The sequence below is a fragment of the Miniopterus schreibersii genome (genome assembly GCF_964146895.1).
Source record: "Miniopterus schreibersii genome assembly, chromosome: 5".
Classification (NCBI taxonomy): domain Eukaryota; kingdom Metazoa; phylum Chordata; class Mammalia; order Chiroptera; family Miniopteridae; genus Miniopterus; species Miniopterus schreibersii.
In genome coordinates this window covers 36,570,117-36,591,286 of record NC_138106.1, presented here as the reverse complement: position 1 = coordinate 36,591,286, position 21,170 = coordinate 36,570,117, and the positions used below count along the sequence as shown (strand labels likewise).

At 34.7% G+C, this 21,170-nt stretch overlaps 1 protein-coding gene across 3 annotated transcripts in view; it reads right to left on the bottom strand.

The window, feature by feature from the left end:
* Positions 1–21,170, bottom strand: part of VPS8 (VPS8 subunit of CORVET complex) — a 200,586-nt gene that overhangs the window by 119,517 nt on the left and 59,899 nt on the right. For all 3 annotated transcript variants that reach the window (XM_081138242.1, XM_081138241.1, XM_081138243.1), the window contains 2 exons: positions 20,745–20,834; positions 6,441–6,487 (listed from right to left, as the gene is read on the bottom strand). In XM_081138242.1, coding sequence (XP_080994368.1) covers positions 6,441–6,487; positions 20,745–20,834 — 137 coding nt within the window. The remainder of the gene's footprint in view (positions 1–6,440; positions 6,488–20,744; positions 20,835–21,170) is intronic.

Sequence of the window (21,170 nt, the reverse complement as noted above, 5' to 3'; positions counted from 1 at the left end):
AATTACCTAAATGCCACCATACTCAATAATTATATTTTATCCACTCATTCATATTTTTTTCTGCACAGTCCATTTATACTTTTAGTTATATTCTTCATAGATATAACTCTAAATTCTGTTTTTTTTTGTTTTTTTGTTAATCCTCACCTAAGGATATATTTTTTTCCCATTGTTTTTTCAGAGAGAATGAAAAGGAAGGAAGGAGGGAGGGAGGAAGGGAGGGAGGGAGAGAGAGAGAAAAACATCAACGTGAGAGAGACACATCGACTGGCTGCCTCCCACATGTGCCTTGACTGGGGCAGGGAGTAAACCCAAGACCAGTAATGTGCCCTTGACCAGGAATCAAACCTGTGACAGTTCAGCACAAGGGCCGATGCTCTAGCCACTTAACCACACAGGCCATGGCCTGTTTTCTTTTTTTTTAAATTCTGTTTTCATGTAACATTATATAAGCATTATTCTAAGTTGCTACCTACTTTTGAAATGCCCATCCTGTGTAAATCACAATGGTTCAATATGCTGAAATAGCAGAATTTCCTTAACTGTTCCTGTATCGATGGCTTTATCACTTACTTTCAGTATTTCAATACTATGAGTGATGCCATAATGACCATCTACATATACAGACTTTCCCATTTGGGGAGCTTAATTCCTTAGTCATGCTACTTCTAGAAATTTATCTTACGTTAAAAGATATGAAAAAAATTTTGTGGCACTTGAAATGTAAATTATCTTCAAAAAGCATGCAGACTGGTACAACCACTATGGAAAACAGTATGGAGGTTCCTCAAAACATTAAAAATGGAGCTGTCTTTTTGATCCCACTTCTAGGAATATATCCTAAGAATCCTGAAACACTAATCAGAAAGAATATATGCACCCCTATGTTCATAGCAGCACTATTTACAATAGCTAAGATCTGGAAACAGCCCAAGTGCCCATCAGTAGATGAGTGGATAAAAAAGCTGTGGGACATTTACACTATGGAATACTATGCAGCTGTAAAGAAGAAGGATCTCATACCATTTGGGACAGTATGGATGGACCTGGAGAATATTAGGCTAAGTGAAATAAGCCAGGCAGAGAAAGACAGACATCACATGATCTCACTTATATGTGGAATCTAAAGAACTTAATAAACTGATGAACAGAATAGATTCAAGGACATGGAAACATAGATCAGACTGACAGAATGTCAGAGGGATGGAGGAGGGTGGGAGGGTGGAAGGGGAGAGATTAACCAAAGAATTTATAGGCATATATGCACAACCCAAGGACATGGACAATGGTGGGGAGAGGGGCTGGGGAGAGGGAGGGGATGGGGTGGAATGGGTCATTGGGGAGAAAATGGGACATCTGTAATATTTTAAACAAAAATAAAAACAAAAAACAAACAAAAAGCACTGCAGTACCCGTTTCCACTGCCACCAGCAACATATAATAATACTAGTTTCACCAGACAATTGTTTATCTCCCCCCCGATAATTTCATAAGTATACATTAAACAACATCACTGTTTTTCATTCTCTGATGACTGGAAAAATTAAATGTTTTCCAAGTTTTTATTTATGAATTGTATTGCTGTGAATCATTCACTAATTCATTCTTTTTTTTAATACAAAAACTGTGCTAATTCTATGTACCTGTTCGTATTCTTTATTTATTTTTTACTAAATGTAATCTCTTTATATGTGTAACACGTCAACTGTGAAAAGTGGTAAATAGTCCATCCACAGGTGTGGCCTTTCATGACAAGTTCCACAAAAGGTCAAGAAAGGTTCTGAAAGGGGTAGGATAGGGTCTTGTCTCACTTGAAGTCCTGGAAGGAGACAGACAATAACCAGACTGGCTGCACCTCATCAGAGCCACATGTCACTTTTCAATAAATAGTATCTACAATATCCTAGGGGGAAAATCCATATCCATTTATTTTTTCTCATATCCACAAATGTAATTTTTGGATCATTTTCCCCTTTTGCTTCATATTTATCAGAGTATTTTTCATGTTAGTTTCATTTTAATCAATAATCCACCACAATTTTGTGATTATCAATTGCCAGCCAAGTAAAAGAAACTGAGATTAATGAAGCTTTACTGTAAGAAACAAAGTGAGAGTAACAAAGTAACTCTAATGAATTTAAAGAAAATGTCATATTTGCTAGTGCTTGCACTCTGTACCGTGTTGTTAAAAACAACATGCTAGGGAAGATAATTATATATTTTAGTTCAGCACAAAAGCCCTGGGGAGGAGAATTAAAGAGCTAAAAATTCAGTAAACAAAGCCTAAAAGTTGACAAACATGGCACTCCTGTGACACATAGCAGCATGCAATGCTGGTGAGATTAATGGCAAAAGTCTATGTTTCTTTCTTAACCAGTCAGAGGCTGTAATAAAGAAGCAAAAAAATGAAAACTCAGCAACTCCTAACTGCATTTCTAGCTTAAAATAAAAATAAAACAAAATTCTAAGACATTTTCTCATCATCCTGGGAGGATATTTATTAGAGCATCAGGGAAGGAGGGAGAAGGAAGGACATACAAAAAGGGTTTTAGCTCTTGTGTTTCTTTCTATATTTAGGCATTATACTCCTGGGTGCTGACTTTCTTTACAGGAAGGGCTAACTTCACAACTGCTGTTTATCACTTCTAGCTCAGCCTCCCTATAGCCAGTATAATAGGACATCCACTCCGCAAAATAGACTTTAAAGAAAAAAAAAGTCATTATATAATAATAAAGGGGTCAATCCACCAAGAAGATATAATAATTATAAATATTCACGTACCCAACATTAGAGTACCTAAATATATAAAGCAAAAACTAATAGAGCTAAAAGGAGAAATAAGCAGTAATGCAGTAATAGTTGGTCACTTTAATAGCCCATTCTCAACAATGAATAGATCATCCAGACAGAGAATCAATAATTAAACAGCAGATTTGAGCAACACTATAGATCAAATGTACCTAACAGACATATACAGAACATTCTATCCAACAATAGCAGAGAACAGATTCTTCTCAAGTGCACATGGAATATTTTCTAGGATAGACCATATGTTAGGCCACAAAACAAGTCTTTAGCAAATTCAAGAAAACTGAAATCATACCAAGTATCTTCCTTGACTACAATTGAACAAAACCAGAAATCAATAACAAAAGGAATATTAAGAAATTCATAAACACATGGAAATTAAACAACACTCTCCTGAACAACCAAAAAAGAAATGAAAGGGGAAATACAAATTTTCTTGAGACAAAAGCAAGCAAAAACAACAATCAATACCAGTGGGGTGCAGCAAAAGCAGTTCTAAGAGCAAAGTTCACAGCAATAAACACCTACATTAAGAAGAAAGTTCCTAAATAAACAACCTAACTCTACTTCTTAAGGAAGTAGAAAAAGAACAAGCTGAGCCCCAAATTAGCAGGAACAAAAAGGAAATAATCAAGTTTACAGAAAATATTAACAAAACAGGAAACAGAAAACAATAGAAAAGATTAACCAAACTAAGAGTTGGTCTTATGAAGATACACAAAATTGACAAACCCTTAGCTAGACAAACCAAGGAAAAAAGAGAGCCTAAATTAACAAAATTATAAAGGAAAAAGGAGACATTACAACTGATACCACAGAAACTGAAAGGATCTTCTGCACCCCCATGTTCACAGCAGCATTATTCACAATAGCCAAGACATGGACACAACTTAAGTGTCCATCGATGGATGAATGGATAATAAAGTTGTAGCACATATATGTATGTACATATATTGGTATATAAAAAATGAGGAAATTCTACCATTTGCAACAACATGGGTGGACCTCGAAGGCATTGTGCTAAGTGAAATAAATCAGACAGAAAAAGATAAATACTGTATGATCTCACTTATATGTGGAATCTTAGAAAAACTAAAAAAACAAACTCCTAGAAAGAGAGATCAGGCTTGTGGTTACCAAAGGTGGAGGGTGAGGGAAGGGGGAACTAGAAGAAGGTAGTCAAAAGATACAAACTTCCAGATAAATAAGTACTAGGGATGTAATGTATAACATTATGACAGTAGCTAATACTGCTGTATGACATAAAAGAAAGTTGTTAATAGAGTAAATCCTAAGAGTTCTTTTTACAAGGAGAAAATTTTATCATTTTTTCTTTTTTTTACTGTATCTATCTGATATGATGGATATTAGCTGCACCTATTGTGGCAATCAATTCACAATATATATATAAATCAACCCATCTTGCTGTATGCCTTAAACTTATACAGTGTTATATGTCAATTATTTCTCAATAAAACTGGGGGGAAATGTCAAAGAAGATGGTAGAAAGTGTCCAGTTTAGGGAGGAAGATACCACACTGAAATGAAGCTACATTTTTATAAGAACATTTTTGGGAATAACACAAAATAATTCTAAAAGAAAACTCTTTTTTTTTCTTTTTCCCTATATAACCCTTCGTTTTACAACTGCTAGTGCCATTTCAACTTTATGTCACTGAGATAATATTAATATATTCAAGATAATGATCACAAGTCACCTGGCAAATCAGGAGGCAGAATTATTTCATTAATTCAGCCATCAGGTACTAATAGCTACTTTGTACTAGGTACTGTTCTAGGTAGATATAATCTATTTTATAAAGATACGCCTTTTTGCTCTGAACAAAATTTATTCTTTTAGATACTTTATTTTTATCTCATTTATAATTATCTCAATTGAAAGATTTGGGTTGATAAAGTACTTATTAGTATGAGTATCAATTTCCTCACTTAAAAATGAAGATAAAATTACCTCTCTTACATTGTAATTATCAGGATTAAATGAAATGAAATACGTGAAACTGATCCATAATTATTGAGGCTGCTTTAAAAAATACAAGATAAATATCAAGGAAGTGAGTGTGAAAAGTGGGGTAAAGAGAAAACTAAGTAAAGAAAAGCTAGGAAGAGCTTAGTATACCATGGCTTTAGCTTTCTAGGAAACAATAATCAGCTACGCAATTCACTGTCCATCAGGTAAAAGTGAACTAGCTGTTCAGAAGATGTGAAAGTATTTCTGGTACTAACACTTGAGGGAAATTTTTCCCTTAGGCCCACATAAAGAAGATAATGTGTAACATAAAACAATGTTCTCAATAACATCCCTACTGTGAATACAGCATATTTCAATGGATAATTACATATAACACTATAGCTAAAACACTGGAATAAATTTTAGCCCTGAGGAAGCAGATTGTATAGGTCTTTGCGACTCAAGACATCTCACAGCAAGTAATGGCCCTCTTGATAAGCTTCACCGATACTTTCAAAGTATGATTCGACCTTTTATGATTCAGGATACCTGAATATATATAAATTCGTGAGTCAAGCCAATATTATACTTTCAAGAGTGTCTGCATTAGGTCCTCACATTTGTTCTCTATCACTCATAAAGTGGTACAAGCTAATGGTTAAGAACAAGAGTCAGCCCTGGCCAGTCCATCTCAGTTGGCTGAAGCATCGTCCTGTGCACTAAAGAATTGCAAGTTCAATTCCCAGTCAGAGCACATATCCAGGTTTCGGGTTCCATCTCCAGTTGGGGCACATGCAGGAGGCAACCAATTGATGTTTCTTTCTCACATCGATGTCTCTATCTCTCAATTCCTCTCTCTCCCTCTCTCTCTTTTTCTCTTTAAAATCAATTGAAAAAACAACAAAAACATATCCTTGGGTTAAGATTTTAAAAAAAAGAACAAAAGAACAAGAGTCCATGAGTTAGATTGCCTGTATTAAAATTCCACCTTTGCTCCTCAAAAGAAGGGTCAGTGAGCTTTGAAGATAATAATACTTACCTCACTGGTTCCAAAAATTATATAAGTTGTTATAAAAATTATATAAATTAATGTAAAGGGCTTAGTTACAATACCTGGCATGTAGGGAGTTAACTGTTATTGAAAGTGTGAAAAATTTGTGAACCAGTATAGGTTGGTTAATTTACATAGTTACTACTAAAACCAACAAAGCCTAATCAAGAGTGTATTTACACTGATTTCTTTTAAACAAAAAGGTTCTATAAATCAACAGTGCAGAAGCACAACAAATCTTGCCCTTTTTTGGGTGGTTTGAAATTCTTTGTTTTAGTGACGGTTCATAAAAAAGTATATATACAGTACATGAATCATACACTTTTACTTTTAAGATCTTTTAGTATTGCTCTTGTGTTAGCTATGTTCTTCACCTCTACTATCCCGCCACACAAACACACTGCTGATACACCCACAGCATCTATTTTGGAAAAGTTAATTTTATTAGGTAAATGGACGTCAAATTGTAAAAGACTCAAATTTCCATACATTTTTTTTAAAAAAACCTATCCAGTCAAATGCACACAATTCATAGCAGTAAATTATAATACAAGCAAGAAGCAACCTGAGTTCAAAATAATTGAATCTGACAGGCAATGTATACTCACTTTCGCTGTAGCAGAAGGCAGTAATCAACTATGACAGGCACCATATCCTGTAGAGAAACCATAAAGAAAGCATCAGCATCATATCTTTGTCCAATGGCTAACTGGTTAGACACAACATAAAATGAAAGTGGTCTGTTTAAGACTGCTGGGAGAATATAACTTTATACCATGTTTTTGGTAAACAATATGGCACTATGTGTCAAAAGTCTTAAAAATGTGAAAACATTTTTACACAGTAATTCTATCTGGAAATTCACCCTAATACTTTCAAGGAAAAAATTTTATAATGCAAGGTATTCATTTCTGTACAAAGCAGGTGAAGGGAGAGGCAGGAGGAAGAAATTAGAATTAAATATACTACATGGGAAAAGAGTTCAGTAAATTTGCTATAAATAAAATATTATATAGATATAAAAGTTTATAAAGAGTTTACAATAACCTTATGATAAACATTAGGTAAAAAAATATGTATTTATCTCACAACTTTGTAAAAGGAAATTGCAAAGAAAAAACCCCAAAATAAAACACATCAATTATAATAGGATATAATTGGTCCTGTTGGTGGCTCAGGTGATGAAGGTTGTCCATATTTTGTCACAATCCTCCAAATCAGCTATTGACTTAACTTCTGAGTTTCCTAATATTTTGATTGCTTTAGATTCATCATGTACAGATTCACATCAAGCGACTGGCCATCCAAAATTTTGTCCTTTTTTAGGAGAAACAGTTTGAGGGAGACACAGCTTATTATGACTAAAAACTGTCACATAACCGAGCATCAGGGTTCAGCAGTACTCTTTCATTTTCTGCTGGCTGCAGAGAAATTATTTCCTTTTTAAAAAATCCTAGAAGGCCTGGGCTATTAGCAGAAAAAAATCCCATCAGGAGGGAGAAGGTGCTATGTGAAGAAAATACTACATGCTAGTACTTGTTTGACAAAAAGAACAAAACTGAGGAACACTTATTATCTGAGAGAGAGAAATATCTGATTAAGGACCTACAACCCTGAAAGGATCATAGGACTATTCCTGACCTACCTATCTGCTTCCTATCAATATTCTTCATGGCTACATTTTAAATCTATTTAGATTCTTCAAAAACAGGAACTAAAATCATACATTTGAAAAGTGTTAAAGCTTTATCAAGTTTCAACCCTGAATGAGAATACAGTGGGCCAGATAACTTGGGTGGGGAGGTGAACCTCCCTAGAAATGTTGAGGAAAATTTAATAAATATTGTTGAAAATACAGCTGAGCTCCCAAGACCAGGATCTAAAAGTGAAAAGGGAACTGAAAACCCAAGCAGTAAGCCCTGAGCTGTCAACTTAGACTGTTCTATAAATTTTGGGGTGACATAAGAGCTTGGGTTTTAATTTCAAAAAGAAGCTGAGGTCTTAGAACCTTGCAACATAAAAAATTAAAGAAAAGATCTGACTAAAACCAGGATTCTTGGAGCTGCATCCTTTGTGAAAGGAAATTAGAGGGGGGAAATCTGCCTATAGACAAAGGAAGATGACAATAAAGGTTTTCTCTCTCAGCCTGGACTCGATGGGGGTAAATCTGTCCTCTCCAAGAAAGAATCCACAATCAAGACCCTTCCGGAAGGTGGATTTGGGATTTGAGATTTGAATTTACACTATCTCCTTAGTATAGGACAATCAAGACAGGAAATTAACACAAAGTGATCCTTAAAAAGGATACTCCTGGGACACCTGAAAGAAGCAAATTCAGAATCTCTCTCAAGACAGTGCTTAACAAAGGCAAATTAAGTCCTACTGATGAAGCCCCACTGAAAATGTGCTCAAAATAAAAACTTAAAGCACCTCATGAAATAATGCACCATGACTGAATATCAGCAGAACTACAAATAGCACAAGCAGACAGCTGAAACTTCAAATGTAATTATGAGGTAGAAATTATTAAAGCATATTTTAAAATGATTTAAGACATAAAATAAGGAATTAAGTACATAGCCTGGTACTAAGTACTAAGGATACAGGGATAATGGAGAGTGAAACCATGAGATAGCAAGCACAAAACAGAGCAAACAGAAATAAGAAATATTTATAAAATAAAACTACAGAGCTTGGTGACAAGTTGGCTGTGGGTTAGGAGGCATAAAGAGAAGTCTATAATAACTCCTAAATTCCTAACTTAAGTGATGGTTGACTGATACCATAAAATGAGATAAGAAATATAGGAGGAGGTGTTAGAAGGAAAAAGGTAGTTGTAGTTTGGCTATGGTATTTGAGGAACATCTTTATTTAGATGTTGAATAATAAGAATGGATATAGTAATCTGAAACATCTCAGTTAGAATTATAGATTTCTAAGCTATGAGAGGAAACAGTGCATATAAATAAAATTGTCCACAATAAATAGAGATAAAAATCAGTGGACAATGGAGTAAACCAGAAGGAAAACCAATATTTATGATATGATCAGAGGATGAAAAGAAAATCCAAAACAGAAACAGTCACAGAGGTTTGAAAATCAGAAGAACACACAGTCACAGATATCTACAGGATACAGAATTTCAAAAAGGAGTGACTATCACTGTTAAAACAGCACTGAGGATAAGTAAGATATGAAAAGTGTTTATTGGATTTAGCAATTAAGATATCATAGGGCCTGGCTGTTGTGGTTCAGCGATCGAGCATCAACCTATGATCCAGGAGATCAAGGTTAGATTTCTGTTCGGGGCACATGCCTGGGTTTCGGGCTCAATCCCCAGGAGGGGGTGTGCAGGAGGCAGCCAATCATTGATGTTTTTCTCTCTCTCTCTTCCTCTCCCTTCCTCTCTCTGAAATCAATAGACATATTTTTTTAAAAAAAGATATCATTGGTATGTTTAGTAAGAAAGTGTTTTATTTTCTTGATTAGATAGTAAGTACAATGATGGGTGAGATCCAGCCTGCAGAGAATTAAGTGGTGAGTAAAGTATGTGTGTGTGAGTGCACAGAGGGGGGGTCGGTGAGGGAGAGAGGAAAAGGGAGGACATTAGAGAGGCAGAGAGAGGAGGGTGGAAGAAGGGAAGAAGAGAAAGAGAAAACATCAATATATGAGTTACTGGAATTCCTGAATAAGAAGGAAAACTAAAACAATAGAACGGAATTTTCAAGATATTTCAAGAAAATTAAAAAAAAAAAAAAAAAAAAGACATAAATCTTCGTACTGAAAGAGCAACATCATATGCCAGAAAAAAAATAGCCTAGAATAACTCACGGGGAGACTCAATGCAGAAAAATTACTGGATTCCAAAAATTAAGAAACAGCCAGGAAAAGAGATCAGTCCATTTTGAAAGGGAGAAAAGAAGTTCTGGCTAGCCTCGTATCTCCCCACAGCAGCAGTCAATGCCAGATAATAGAGCAATATTTTCAAGATCCTTAAGGAAAGCCCAAATGTTTTTCAATATAAAAGCTAGAAGATGCAACAACTCAAAGAATATTGTTCTTCATGATTCTTTCTTGAAGAAACTGCTTCAGCAACGAAGAAATGACTAGGGAAACTATAGCACAAGTAAGCCTAAGACAGACACACTCTGACAATGAGGAAAAGATTTACATTAAGACAGACCGGAAGGAGAAAGAAAAAAGGAGATGGGAGAGGCAGGAAAGATTCACCAGCTTCATCTATAAACTGTAGTTAAGATATCCTTTAAAGCTCACAATTAAAATTGGAACTAGAAGCATGTTTAACATTATAAAAGTATATACTAAGATAATAGTTAAAATCTGGTGGTAAAGGAGGGGTTAAGGAGGAAAGAGGAAAAAGAGACATGCTAATTTTTATCAAAGCAAGAAACAATGTCCAAGGAAATAGAGAATCAAGGGTACAATAAAATGCTATAATGACAAAAGTATTCATTGGAATTAAATTCACATTTCTAAATATCAGTAGTACATGAACAAATAAAAAATAGAGCGAGTGGTAAAAGTTGTTCTTAAATAAATATAAATATAAATAATATAAACATAAATATAAATATAAATATAAATATAAATATAAATATAAATAATATAAATATAAATATAAATATTTGGCTTACCTCACCTGAGATATTCAGATTGAAATTTGAAAAAGCAAAAACCTAAAATCTCAAAAAGCAAACCCTCATTGCTACTGTGGGAAAAAAAAGGCTCTGTAATAAATCTAACTGAAAGTAACCTTACTGGGTGACCCTATCATAAATTCCTAACTGGGCAGTCATGCTGGATAGTCTTGCCCCAAGCTGATAAAAGGTTTATCTTTTATCTAAGCAAGCCCTATGCATTATTTTTGTGCAACTGGGTTAATACAACTTTAGAGTGCCTCTTTTTTTAACCTCTTAGAAACAACCACTCTCAAAGGAGCACACAATCTTGTTAACTATCATATAATCCAATCATAGAGATATTCCCCCCCCCCCCCCCCCCCCGCTTTCTCCCACTTTAATCTTCTTTATTCTCTCCTTAATTACAAATGTATAAAGAAACTGTAAAACTGTCATTCTCTGGAGTACTTGAGATCTTGCTTCCCAGCATGTCATCAATTTGGTTCAAATAAACTCTTATAAAAATTCTCTACAGGTTTGGACATTTCTTGTGTTGGTACTATGTTGTAAGCAAGAAATAAATACAAAGTAATCCAGAAAAACTAAAAATATAATGATAGGCAAAATTATACCATGCAAAGAAATAAAAGGGATTGTTATCTTTCTATCAGATAAAGTAGAATTCCGGCTAAAAGGGCATTAAATGAACAAATAGGTCATAACAAAGATGAACTTCCTATTTCTATATGTCAAATTTCTATATAGTACATACTAAATTATATAGTACCAATATTCATAAAACAGAACACTATTGAGGACACTTTATTTCTCACAGTCCATGAGAAACTGGGTGGATAAAAATGGGTAAAGGTTTAGAATATCTAACAATTAATTTTAAAAACCTGATTGATAAGCTATTTTCTGTGAAAACACACAAAGCACTATATTTCAAGTGCTCCTGGAACACTGATGAAAACTGGCCATATACTGGGCCACAAAGAAAATCTAAATAAACTCCAGAAAGTAGAATTAGTATACAAAACATTATTTGATCACAATACAAGTAAACCAGAAAGTAATCACATATCATAAGATGTTCTTTCCACTTAAAAAAATAACTTTCTCTAAAACTCTTCAGAGATGGACTACCAATCAAGATTGAAGATTATATACAAAGACCATATGAAAGTGGTACACAGTGAATTAACGGCCTTAAATAAGTCTATAAATTGACATTTTTTAGAACAATCCATCCAACAGCAACAGAATATATATTTTTCTCAAGTATAGAGAACACTTACTAAAACAGATAATATATTTTAAGTCATAAAACACGTTTTAAATTTTAAAAGATTCAAGTTAGCCCTAGCCGGTCTTGCTCAATGGTTAGAGCGTTGGTCTGCAGACTGAAAGATCCTGGGTTCGATTCTGGCCAAGGGCACATACCTTGGTTGAAGGCTCAATCCCTCGCCCTGTTGGGGTATGTGTGGGAGGCAACCAATCGATGTGTCTCTCACATTGATGTTTCTTTCTCTCTCTCTCTCTTTCTCTCCCCTTTCCTCTCTCTTTCTTCCTTCACTCTCTCTGGAAAAAATATCCTCAGGTGAGGATTAAAAAATAAATAAATAATAAAAAAGTAAAGAAATAAAAAGATTCAAGTTAGTCCTGGTTGGTGTGGTTCAGTTGGTTGAGCATCATCCCGTGCACCGAAGGGTTGTGCGTTCAGCTTGTGGGTTTGATCCACAGACGGGGCGCATATGGGAGACAACTGATTGATGTTTCTCTCCCCTCCTCTACCTTCCTCTCTCTCTAAAATCAATTAAAAATATATATTCTAAAAAGATTCAAGTCATACAAAGTATGTTCTCTGACACAACAGAATTAAATCAGAAATTAACAACGTAATGACAGAGATGACATCAACATAGATTCTTCAGATATAAAAAGGGTAAAGAAAAAGTCATGAAAAACTTTTTGCCAATAAATTTGAAAATTTAGATGAAATGTCAAAATTTTTTTAAAAATAGAAAATACCAAAGCTCACTCAAGAAGAAATAGGTACTATATTAAAGAACTTGCATTTGTAGTAAAAACCTTCCTACAAAGAAAACTCAAGCCTTTATACTTTCAATGGTGAATTTTATCAAATATTTAAGGAAGAAACAATACCAATTCTATATAAACTTCCATAAAATTGAAAAGAAGGTAAGAATTCATAACTACTGATATGAGGCTAACATTAGTCCAATACCAAAACCACACAAAGACATTACAAGAAGACAACAGACGATCATTCCTCATGAACACAGATGTTCACAAAAGAAAATAATACATCATAATCAAGTGGGTTTATCCCAAAATGCAGGGTTGCTTTAACATTCAAAAAGTCAATCAATATAATTCATCATATTAACAATGAGAAAGAAAAACAATATGATCATCTCTATAGATATAAAAAAAGAATTTGACAAAAGCCAACAGCATTTGCTCCTGAAAAAAAAATCTTAGGAAATTAAGAATAGAAGAAAAAGTCCTCAACCTGATAAAGGCATCTTTGAAAACCAACAGTGAGCATCACATTTATAAATCAAAGATAGAATGCTTTCCCACTAATACTGGGAGAGACAAGTATGTCAACTCTCACCATTTCTATTCAACATCATACTGGAGGCCATACTGGAGCCAGTGTAATAAGACAAGAAAGAGAACCAATGAAGTATGATGAAAGTTAAGAGAGGGGAAATATGAAGTTCCATATACATAACATTCTGAAAATGACAAAATGATAGAAATAGAGAACAATTAGTGGTTGCCTGGGCCTAAGGAGAGGATGGGGACAGGGGGAAAGTGGGTGTGGCTATAAAAGGGCAAAATGAGGGATCCATGTGGTGATGAAAATGTTCCAGATCTTTACTATATTGGTCAATACCCTGGTTATGTGGTTATACTATAGTTTTGCAAGATGCTCCTATTAGGGAATATCAAGTTAAGAGTACAATAGGATATCTTTGTATTCTTTCTTACAGTTGAATCAACATTTACTCTAAAATTAAGATTTTTAACTTAAAAAAGGATGCACAATAGTCCTCATGCCTGCCCCTAACTGTTGGTCACGCACTTAAATAAGGCTAAACTATCCAAATTAACACTTTCAACCTGGCGTCTTAAAGAAACCAGGCCTTTATCAATTTTGAACATTTAAAACCATAAACAAAATATTAAAGCCAAATCTACTTCCATATTTTAAGCCTTCTTTTCTAGAATCTGATTATGAAGAGACAAGGGAGACTCTGTACTCAGCTTCCCATAGTATCTGCAATCAGAGCTGGATAGCTGGCATTCCTAGCCAGGACTAGGGCACAATCACCTTGAGCAGCTGGTGCCCAAATTCAGATGATCCCCCCCCTTAACCCATATCGAAGGCTGCTCCCACAAAAGCCCTAAAAGAAAGGAGAATGGAGAAGCAAAACCCTTACTCCATCCAGCTAGAGCTCTACACATGCCTCTCCGTGGATGTTGAGCAATCAAGCCTGCATGCAAATTTCCAGCCCTTCTGCCCTTAAGTTCAGTCTGTGCGGTGTGCTGCTTGCTGCTATTTGCCTCAAGTCTTTCAACACAGACATAAAGCAGTGCTTGCTTTAAAAATATTCCTCTCAGGCCCTGGTTAGAGCACTGTTCTAATACACCAAAGTTGCAGGTTCAATCCCCAGTCAGAGCATATACAAGAATCAACCAATGAATGCATAAATAAGTGGAACAACAAATCAATATTTCCTTTCTCTCTTTCTCTATCAATCAATCAATAAATATTTTTTTAAAGTCAAAAATTAAAAAAATAAAAGAATATTCCTCTCAGTCTCAAAAGCTTGCATGATGCTCCTGAGAAATGGCTGAAATTTTGGTCTCCAGAATTTAAAAAAAAAAAAGAAAAGTAAATATTTCTCTAATTTCTTCTTCAATGCACATCCCTATAATTGGCGAAAGACAATTATTTCTCTTACTAGATATTAGTGTATATTTAAGACTTAATAAAGAAGGCAATGTGGATATGTGAATAAAACACGAAGCTGACAACAGAAAACCTAAATTTAGGCTTGTCAATTGTTTGAGTGACTGAATAGACCATTTTATTGCATTGTGACTATCTTACCATCTGCCATCTGAAGGTATAATCTCTGGCTTTCCCTATTTCATAGGCATCATGTGAAAAGAAATGAGATAGTAGATATACATTACTTTGCTTTCTGGAACAATGGCATTAATTCTCATCATTTATAGTCTAAAAGTCAATCAGGCAATCAAAACTGCATTGTTTAAAAATGATTCAAAATTTTAGCAAAGTCTAGAATACATATGCCAAAACAGATAAACACTCCTAAACACAGATACATATATAATACATACATATAGTTACATACACACATACATACATCTCTACAGGCTATCAGAACAAGGCAGCTGGTATTCCAGCATAGAGACAGCTCTCTGTATGTGTATATGTATACATGTATTTCTCCTTTTTTTTTTTAGGTACAATGATAAAATAATCTGGGAAAAACCTAACTCCCAGAACCAGCATTTCTTGCAAGCCTCAGGGATAAGGTGGTGTGCTGGACACCAACACAGTTTTCCCTTCAGTTCATCTCAGGAAAGCATGAGTTAGACAAAGGCCTTCTGCCTCACTCTGTGATCAGCTTTAGTCTCTATTCACTCTTTGGCATGAACTCTTAATATATTTTTAAAATCCCTTTAGCCTGAATCATATTAATAAAATGCCTAATGATTATTTATTTACACCTCTGCCTTGTTTCATAAACAAACATGACTGTAGAAATATAAAATAATTCAAAATGCATAAACTGCTTCTCAAGTAATTTTGAAGCAAATGGTCCACAGACAACATCCTGAGAAACACTGATAAAGAAATAAGAATATTGTGAAGAATTCTAACATTTACTGGTTAAGTAGAAGAGAAAGAATGAACAGAGAAAGTCAATAAGCAGTGAGAGAGAAAAAAACTTAAATGTATGATACCAGAAAAGCCCAATGGACAGACTGTTTCAAGAAGTCATTAACTGTGTTGAATGCTACTGAGTACCAGGTAAGATGAGGAATGAAAGGGTCCACAGAATTTACAGGCATGGAATTAGAGGAAGGTGAGGAAATGGAGACAACTCTTATAAGATGCCAGGCTTTGTAAGGAAACAGGAGGCATAAGGCTATTGGATATGCATTAGACAAAGAAGGGATATGTCTACTGTTTTTATTATTATTATTATTATTATTATTGATTTTAGAGAGAAAAACATCACTTTGTTGTTCCACTTATTTATGCATTCATTGGTTGTTTCTTGTGCCCTGACTGGGGATCAAACCAGCAACTTTGGCCTATCGGGATGATGCTCTAACCAACTGAACTACCCGGCCAGGGCTGTTTCCTGTTTGACTTTGCTTTGGGATGGGAAAGACTTGGCCAGAAAAAAAGTGAGGTTCAGCATGTATGAGACAAAGAACATCTTAATTCCTTTCAATCCTAATAGTTATTATATAAATAAATATAATTATGGGTTCAAATCTTTCTCAGATAAGTAAAAGCCACAGCCTGTCAAAAACATCACAAGATCCAAAAGTTATTCTCTACAATTAAGACAGGAAAAAATATTGATTTATCTTTAGAGGAAAGCAGAAATATTGGGTGGCATTATATATTCTAACTCTAATGAAAAGTGAGTCCCCTTCTCAAAGGTGAAGATTAAAACTGCGGCAGCAGGCATGAGTGCCACCTGCTGGTAAAATACAAATTCTCAGTATTTTGACTAAGATAGAAACCAGTCTTAATTGGATTAGAGGTTACCTGTTTCTCATGATAGTTTCTTGATATTGATACAGAATCTCAAATCTTCCCACTCAGCAAAGAAAGTCTTTTAAAAACACTCCTGGTCAGTGTGACAACCTCCTTTTATTTCAATACATTCAATAGCATATATCCAAGAGCACTTATATCAGCACAGCATCATTTTAAACTGAAATACACCTCAGAATTTCCACTAGCCTGCCCTCTGCAGCAATACAGTAAATTCCGTGTGACAGCCCTTCATCATCTGAAGGCAGCATATCTCCACTTATTTTCTCCTCAGATTAAACAATCCAGTATTTTTTTTAACTGTTGTTTTTAAAACTTCCCACCATCCCAGTGTGGGATATAGCTTAGTCTGTCAACAGTCTATAAAATATGTTAGAGGTTTTATTTCTAACAAGTAGCCCAAGAGTTCTATTACTTTCCTCTATCTGGGCCTTAATAACACACTATTGGCTCATACTAAATTTGTGTTAACTGAAATCCTGTCCAGCTAGATTTTCCCAATCCAGTACTCATGCAATTTAATTATTTGAATCTAATGAAGTCTTGATGTTTACCCCTGTTAAATTTCATCTCATAATGATTTTGATTGCACTTTGTCAAGATCATTCTGGCCCCTGATTCTTGGTGCCAACTAAATTTAACAAGCCACTCACTAAATCTTCATCCAAATCAAAGATAAAAACTTGGGCATAAAAGACTCCTAAGATGTAACTACTACTAAACCACCAAAGACTACTCTTTGGGTAGGGATGTTTAGCTGCAAAACTATTTATTATTTACTAATCTATTTACTATTTACTCATCTATTTCAGCCATGAGGATAAAAGAAAATTCAGACAAATGCTCTTAATGAAATCAAGATGTTATGGAATAGGCATTCCATGAATATACTCTCCACATAGTCCTTTCAAAAAGGCAATTTATGAGTTTAACATGGACGTTTTTATGTGAACTCATAAAAAATGTTCACAAACCACATTGGGGTTATCAGTAGATAGTTCCTGAAGTTCACTCTTCTTTCAAAAAAAAAATGCTTTTAGAGTCAAACTGTAATTATTTTATGATTAAATATTTAAGAGTAAACACTTAAAATGATAGATTTGTGGCCAACGGAGCAGGTACTTCACACATCCTAATGGGCTGAAGAGTACCTTTTCCAGAAGAAAATAGTCCTCCTGAGTGAAATAAATTGTGTCTCCTCGGTTTAGGTATCCATGCTTAATTGAGAATTGCAAATTGATCCAGTTACTTACAAATTATTAACTATGGTTCAGATTGTTCAAACAGTGTCCTGGGTTATAATTCAAAAGGTCTTGAGATTTGAACAATCATAATGTAACTAACTATATGTCACATATGCTGGGCTTCAGCTATTTTTGTAAATATATTTATCTGGGCTTTTCTACTTTAAAGACCATTCTCTGTGCTCATGAAAATGAAAGCAAAGTAAGAAATGGTGTCCTATAACAGAGTGAACAGTCCAGATGTGGATCCTGAAGCCCAACTACCTGGACTGTAATCGCAGCTCTATCACTTACTAGTAATGTAACCTGAAACAGGTTATTTAACCTCTCTGTGCCTCAGTCTCACTTACAAAGGGGAATAATATCAGTACCCACCTTACAGAGTTATGATAAAAATTAAATGAGTTAATATGTATAAAGGATTTATAACAGTGCCTGCCACACAATAAGCATTAAATGGCTTAGATGTTTGCTGTAATTGTCAATCTTGATCACCTATTAACATCACCCCTTGTCACCCATCCTTTCCTTGTACTTGTCTGAAAATAACAGTATAGTACAGAGTGGTTAGTTAAGGGCTGGGCTTTGAAGTCAGAAAGACCTGGATTTCAGTCCTGGCCCCACCACTTACCATCAATATTATCTTGGGAAGTCACTTTACCGCTCTCGACCTAAATTTCCTCATTTCTAAAATGGGGATTAAAACAGTATCTACTTCATTGGGTTCTTGTGAGAATTAAATAAAATGAATGTCACATCCTCTACATATTACTTGGCACATAGTATATACCCAGTGAATCTGTCAAAATCCCTTAGCATTTTGGTAGGCACAATCTGAATTGTACCATTCTCCTTTCTAACAGTCTTCATGATGCTTTTGGCACATATCTTCAGTTGTCTGCCTCTCTCCATCTTTTGTAGCTGTTCTGTACTTTATCAGCAGATACTTCTCTCAACTTGCCTGTTTCCTTTCTTTTTAGATTATTTGTGGCTACTATGTCAAAATTTAAGAATTTCCTGTTCTTTGTAAATCCATTAGTTTTTTTGGAGCCTGTAACAATATCAGTACCTACCTTACAGAGTTATGATAAAAATTAAATGAGTTAATATGTATTAGAGACTATGTCCACATCTTTTCTGATGTATTTGCTTTATAAAATACAAAATTCACGGTCAGTGTATTTTTCATCATTATTACAATTTTTGAAATAAAGTGATCATTTCTCTCAAGAGTCGATCCCTTCTACTTCCCCAATCAATGGCAAAGTAAATCCAATAATGGTTCCCATTATTGTTTCCTTTACTTTTCATGATACTCAATTATTAATAAATCAAAAATTTTATCAGATACTCTTTTAGCAGAATAAAACTTTCCACAGAGATCTAGATGGTTAAAGAATATGTTCTACTACAGTTTGATTCTCTGTAAATTTTGTAATTTGTATTAAAAACCATCATGTACGCTCCCTGTCATGCTGAGATTCTTTCCTATTTCACCATCAAAATATCACTTTTGTCCTTTTCTTCTTTTATAGCTCTCTACTATGCTCTTCTCTCCAGCATGGTGGTTTCTATATTCACACACACACATGCCCCTTCTAGCAGTCCCTGTTAAACGTTTCTTTTCAATAAAGTATAACCTCCAACGGCCAGAGTATTTTTTATGAATACCATCTCTACCACCTCTCAGTAATAGATATTCTCTTTAAAATAGTTTTCTTTACTATGTATACTGCATTGGTATACAAAATTATTTATATACAGGGTATTGTTCTCAAACAGTTTTGTTCCCAAATGCTTTCCTTCTACCTATGTTTTCCTCCTAAATTATCTATTTTTATAATTTTATCTGGGCTTATTTCTCTTCTTTACTGATAAATATAATGAACCTCCAGACAAACAGTAATAAAAGTTCCTCTGCCAGAAATCCCTACTGTGGCATTAAAGAGGAACGGTTCAGGAAACCAAACCTTCTTCTGACACCCTCCAAATGTTAACTGCTGTATCTGTACTGATCTCCCAAAGTTATGAGATGTGAAAAGATATGAACTGTGCCCACTCTAGAACTTCAAAACCCCTAGATTTCTTCTAAATATTTCTGTTAACATATACAAGAAACATTATTTTGACTAGGCTGCAAACTTTAAGATATCAAGGATATTTTACTCACTATGGCCCAGTGTCTAGAACATGTTAGACCAGGGGCTGCATATTTAGCCCATGGGCCAAATCCTGCCACAGCCTGTTTCTGAACTGCCCAGAGAGCTAAAAGTGGTTTTTACATATTTAAGGGTTGTCTTAAAAAAAGAAGAATATGTGAGAGATAATACATGCCCTAAATTTTCCCATCTGGCTCTTCTTAGAAAATGTTTGCTGACCCCTTGTATTAGATCCTGCAACATTTATTAAAAGAGGAGGTAGGGGAGGTGGGGGAGCTCTAGGAATGGAGGATACACAGATTTACAACAAAATATAACTGGAAAGCACCACAAACAGTAAAATTTGCATAATAAAAATTGTACAGGTCTTAAATTGTTCCTTAACTTCAATTTGCACTGAATTCCAAGAAAAACTAAAGATCTTTCATTCGCATATATATATTTAAACTGTCTGCCCCGTATCTGTCCGTTACGATTTCACTCAGTTCGTCCCGGTCATCAAAAGGCAGTTTATTCTAGGGAGCTATGGTGGCAATTAGAGCAGTACTTAGCTCGATTGCGTATCAGCCTCCCATTCATTCATGTATTGTAGAGATCATATTTTTTTTGGTAACTAATCTGTTATTGAGTCACAGGTACTCCTAGGAGAACTAAATTTAAAACTTGGTAGTCTACCTTTTCTTCAACTAGCCTTGTTAACATTAATTAAAGTTAGTCATTAGCAAGGTGTCAATTCACAGGTATACCCTCATACATACAGCCTTTCCTTCCACACAGCACTGAGTAGCTAACCACCAACACTTCCCAACATCTTACTCATCTGTTCCCATGTGATCTGTTACTTCAAAATGTAATCATATAGAATGCTCCACAAGCTCTGAAATAAAGCTTTAAATACTGAAAATTGTTTAAACAAACCATGAAAGTTCCATTCTCAAGTAATAGGAAAGAGCAATGTTAGAACTATTCATACCAATGGCTATTAGAAGCACATGCAAAGGTGTACCTGAAAATGCTGCTCCATCACTTGGATTTTTCCCTGGTCTGGGCACTTTTTCAGAGCTCGATCTGTATAATGGAATAGGATTTCTACCATCTGTAAGGAAAATAGCCTTGTATAGAAGTTAAAATATATCTCTAAAGTTTTTCAATACCTAATATATGTGATTCCCCTAAATAATACAGAAACAGGCTTTGTTATTATATTAAAAATATAATGTAAAAATAGAGTGGCTTTATTTTCCAATTTCTTAAACTCTAGCATAAATTCTTTCAGCCTCAGGGCTAGTACTAATTTGCTAATCTTTTCTAAAAATATCTCCAGGTGCTAGAGACCTTAGTAGTATCTATGTTATCCAGAAATTGAAAAACTGAAGTTAAACTCTTCAGTAATCCTCTGCTGTAAGTCTTTCCCTAAAGAACACAGATAGAA